The sequence below is a fragment of the Seriola dumerili genome, unplaced genomic scaffold (assembly GCF_002260705.1).
Source record: "Seriola dumerili isolate Sdu_G_001 unplaced genomic scaffold, Sdu_1.0 BDQW01001661.1, whole genome shotgun sequence".
NCBI classification, from domain to species: Eukaryota; Metazoa; Chordata; class Actinopteri; order Carangiformes; family Carangidae; genus Seriola; species Seriola dumerili.
The window spans coordinates 133,366-136,988 of record NW_019175916.1 but is presented as its reverse complement, the minus strand read 5'-3'; the positions used below and the strand labels follow the sequence as shown (position 1 = coordinate 136,988).

The 3,623-nt window shown below is 40.6% G+C and overlaps 1 protein-coding gene across 1 annotated transcript; it reads left to right on the top strand.

Annotated features, from left to right (window-relative positions):
- The first annotated feature begins 588 nt into the window (after positions 1-588).
- Positions 589-1,711, top strand: LOC111238797 (homeobox protein Hox-A13b). Its single transcript, XM_022768482.1, has 2 exons — positions 589-1,222; positions 1,473-1,711. Exons 1-2 carry the CDS (start codon positions 589-591, stop codon positions 1,709-1,711), a joined length of 873 nt encoding a protein of 290 aa, XP_022624203.1.
- The last annotated feature ends 1,912 nt before the right edge of the window (positions 1,712-3,623 follow it).

The following is a 3,623-nucleotide window of genomic DNA, read 5'->3' as shown; positions in this document are numbered from 1 at the left end:
AGCCTGAACTTTTGACTGAAAGCGCATAAAAAAAGCTACAATCTTAAGCTATAAAACCAAAATCATTTTAATGCAAATATTTTAAATCCTTTTTGCTTTACCCTTGAAGTAAAGGCGCCTGTAACTTTATTGGCACGCGTAATTGCGCATCAATTCTGCTCAAACAAATGCATATATCACTTCGTTTTTTTTTTCTCACGCCATGTTATTACACAATTCGTCATATAAGCCTGCTCTGCTTGCACTATTTGATAGAGAAGATTGTCTTCATATCCCAGCTTCTCTCTGTTCAACATTCACAATATCACTTGAGATTGGAGAAAAAAAATGCCTGTGGGGCGTGTTTGCATAAAAAACATGGATATGCTGATGTACTGTACATCTTCACAAACACACAGTTTGATCTGCATTATCTGATGTCTAGACGTTTATCATCTCCTTTGCATATCACGTGCTTGGCCCTGGCCAATAACCTCGCGATCTTTATGTACTCAGGCGTGTGGGTATCGTTACTCTGCCCGAGTCCCTGTCTCTGTTCAGTCGAGGGGATTTTGAAAAAGAGTTGGTCGTCTCGATGTAGGGCATGCTATGACCGCTTCATTACTCCTCCATTCGCACTGGATTGACCCGGTGATGTTTCTCTACGACAACGGCTTGGATGAAAGAAGCAAGAACATGGAAGGGTTCACTGGAGGTAATTTTGCTGCAAACCAGTGCAGGAATTTGTTAGCGCATCCAACCTCGCTGGCTCCCAGCACCACCTACACTGCGAGTGAGGTGCCAGTCTCTGGCATGGGGGAGCCTGGCAAACAATGTAGCCCCTGTTCTGCCACTCAGAGCTCACCCAATGCATCTTTGCCCTATGGATATTTTGGCAGCAGTTATTACCCATGTCGGATGTCTCACGGCAGCGTCAAGGCTTGCGCTCAGCCCTCTGGCTATGGCGATAAATACATGGACTCATCGGTGTCCGGAGAGGAGTTCTCGACCAGGGCGAAAGAATTTGCTTTTTATCAGGGCTATTCATCGGGTCCCTACCAACCCAGCTACTTGGATGTCCCTGTCGTACCTGCGCTCAGTGCTCCAGCTGAGCCAAGACATGAGCCCCTGCTGCCCATGGAACCCTACCAGCCATGGGCCATCACCAATGGCTGGAGTGGTCAAGTTTACTGCAGCAAGGAGCAGCCCCAGTCAAATCCTCTGTGGAAATCCTCGTTACAAGGTACTTATTTTATTGTTTTATTAGCACAGAAATATGCATTGTTCATGGGAATGTGAAATTAAACTTGCAAAAAAATATGTGCATGTAATGTCTTATGTAAAAATAGATATTTTTCACTGCATAATTCACCAAAAAGAATAGAACATTTAAAAAAAAAATAATAATTTAATTTTTGCAAAAAAAAAAAAATTCTGACGCAATGGAGCAGATCAAAATGTGACACTGCATTTTTTTTTTCCCTCCTCCACAGACTCTATATCTGGTGGAGATAGCTCTATCCGCCGTGGGCGAAAGAAGCGTGTGCCATACACCAAGGTGCAGCTCAAAGAACTAGAGAGGGAGTACGCCACCAATAAATTCATCACCAAGGACAAAAGGAGAAGGATATCCGCGCAGACGAACCTGACAGAGAGACAAGTGACAATCTGGTTTCAGAACAGGCGCGTGAAGGAGAAGAAGATCGTTAATAAATTCAAGAGCTCCAGTTAGCTCTGGAGATACTGAAATGTGGAGGCGAGAGGTGGACATGGATGCGCTTTCATCCAAAAAACTGTGCTATAATTTATTACATTATGAACGGGTTCTTTGTCGCCAGCGCGGCTGTGTTTTGACCTGCACATTTCCTTCCTCACATTTTAATTGGAACCAGGCGATGCGGCCTGTTGACAGAAGATCGGAAATGGCTTGCAACATGTTGACCAAGGCAATTCTGCGAGGGATGTATGATCTCCTTAAAATATCCACCAAATGATAAGACTCTCCTGCGCTTTTAATTCCACTTAATCAACACAAGAAGTTCAAGCTGAAGCCTCTCGCTTCAGCTCCAGCTTTCCCTCTTCAGACAGTGGCGAAACTGTCACCTTCAGTCTGTGGTCAGAACAATGCAAAACCCGCAAAGCCAAACAAATAGGCTCATAATGAAATAACCGATAATGAATCTGGAAAATTATATTTTCCGCGTTCATTCACACTAAAGAGGAAAAAAAAACACATCTCTCCTCCAGCACTTTTTTTGGTGTTTACATAATTAAATTCTTTACATAAACTGTATTTCACCACTTGAAGGTTTAGAAGAAAAGAATTCACACTATAGGCTACAGCTTTAGAAATTCAGTCACTTCATCTCATCTGTTCAGTTGATCTGTTAATCAGCCAGTATCTGATGAAACCTTATCAAACTTGAGGCAGTCTGAGCATTTCAACACTTTGTCTTTTCTTCCAGACACAGGGTTTCCGCTCAGAATAACTCGCCTGTCGACAGGCGGACCTATGCAACTTCTGCCTGTCAGTCAGGAAAAGTACTGAAACCATGGGCGTATTTAAACATGTAAATACTATCTGACTGCAACTATCTATTCTCCCTTTTTTGACTGCAATAGCCGAAGTTTTTTGACAATAAATGTTTGAGAGACGCATTGTGATGTTGTCATTTTCATTCATCTGTTTTACTCCAAATTGAACACGGGTGCTTGATCATTTATGAGTAGGCTTTACCGATCCTTCTCGCGGTAAAACAATATCATCTACAAATGGTTACAGTATATTCCCTAAACAGAGGACGGTGTAACAGGCCAACAGGCCTGCAGCAGAGAGCTCAGAGCCTCAACCAGTAACAGTTTATGTCGCCATCTGGTGGTGAAGCCCTGTCAGCACAGCTTCTGTCTGTCCATCATCTGTGTGTCTCTACCTTCACAGAAGCATTGCGTGCGCGCGCGCGTGTGAGAAATAGGCTAACTGTCACTTCATACCTAATAACCTTACCTGTTAATAAAAATGTATCGTATCAACTTTGGCAATTAAGGAAAGAACTCAAAAACTTAACGACAGCATTTATATTTATCATATTATATTGTATTGTATAAATTCTATAGGAAACTAAGGCCTATATATTATATTGTACAACTATAGAAAAATTATAGGAATATTAGAGTAATCACGCATTTGATAAATATAATAAATGAAGCCTTTTCCAAGTCTTGACACAACGAAAAGGCCATGATAACGACTATATTATTATTATTATTATAATCATTGGCCTTTAAATGTATTCATATTAAGTGATATATTTTGGTCAATGATCTTTGAGCTAATTTTACTTTTAGTACAAAGATCAGTTTGATTGATTTGTTAAAAATGAGAGTGGGAAATGATGGATTGAATCATTCGCTTTTCATTCATGTTTCATCAGCGCTTCATTTCTTTAAATGCATTTGAAATGCCAAAGCAACGTGGGACTGATGGAGTGGGACTGCGCCAACAAACAATATTCTTGGAGCTACATTTATTTATTTATTTTTGTTTTTTGAGTGCAATTTAAAATTTCGTTTCTTAAATGCCTGTTCAAAAATGGAAAAACTTTATTCACAATCCATGCGCCTATTTATCTATTAATACTCACAAC

Bases quoted from the DNA above. Each gene is read 5' to 3' on its own strand.
- LOC111238797 (XM_022768482.1), top strand. From the start codon at position 589: ATGACCGCTTCATTACTCCTCCATTCGCACTGGATTGACCCGGTGATG. The intron at 1,223-1,472 runs GTACTTATTTTA...CCTCCTCCACAG, and splicing joins GTGGAAATCCTCGTTACAAG to ACTCTATATCTGGTGGAGAT.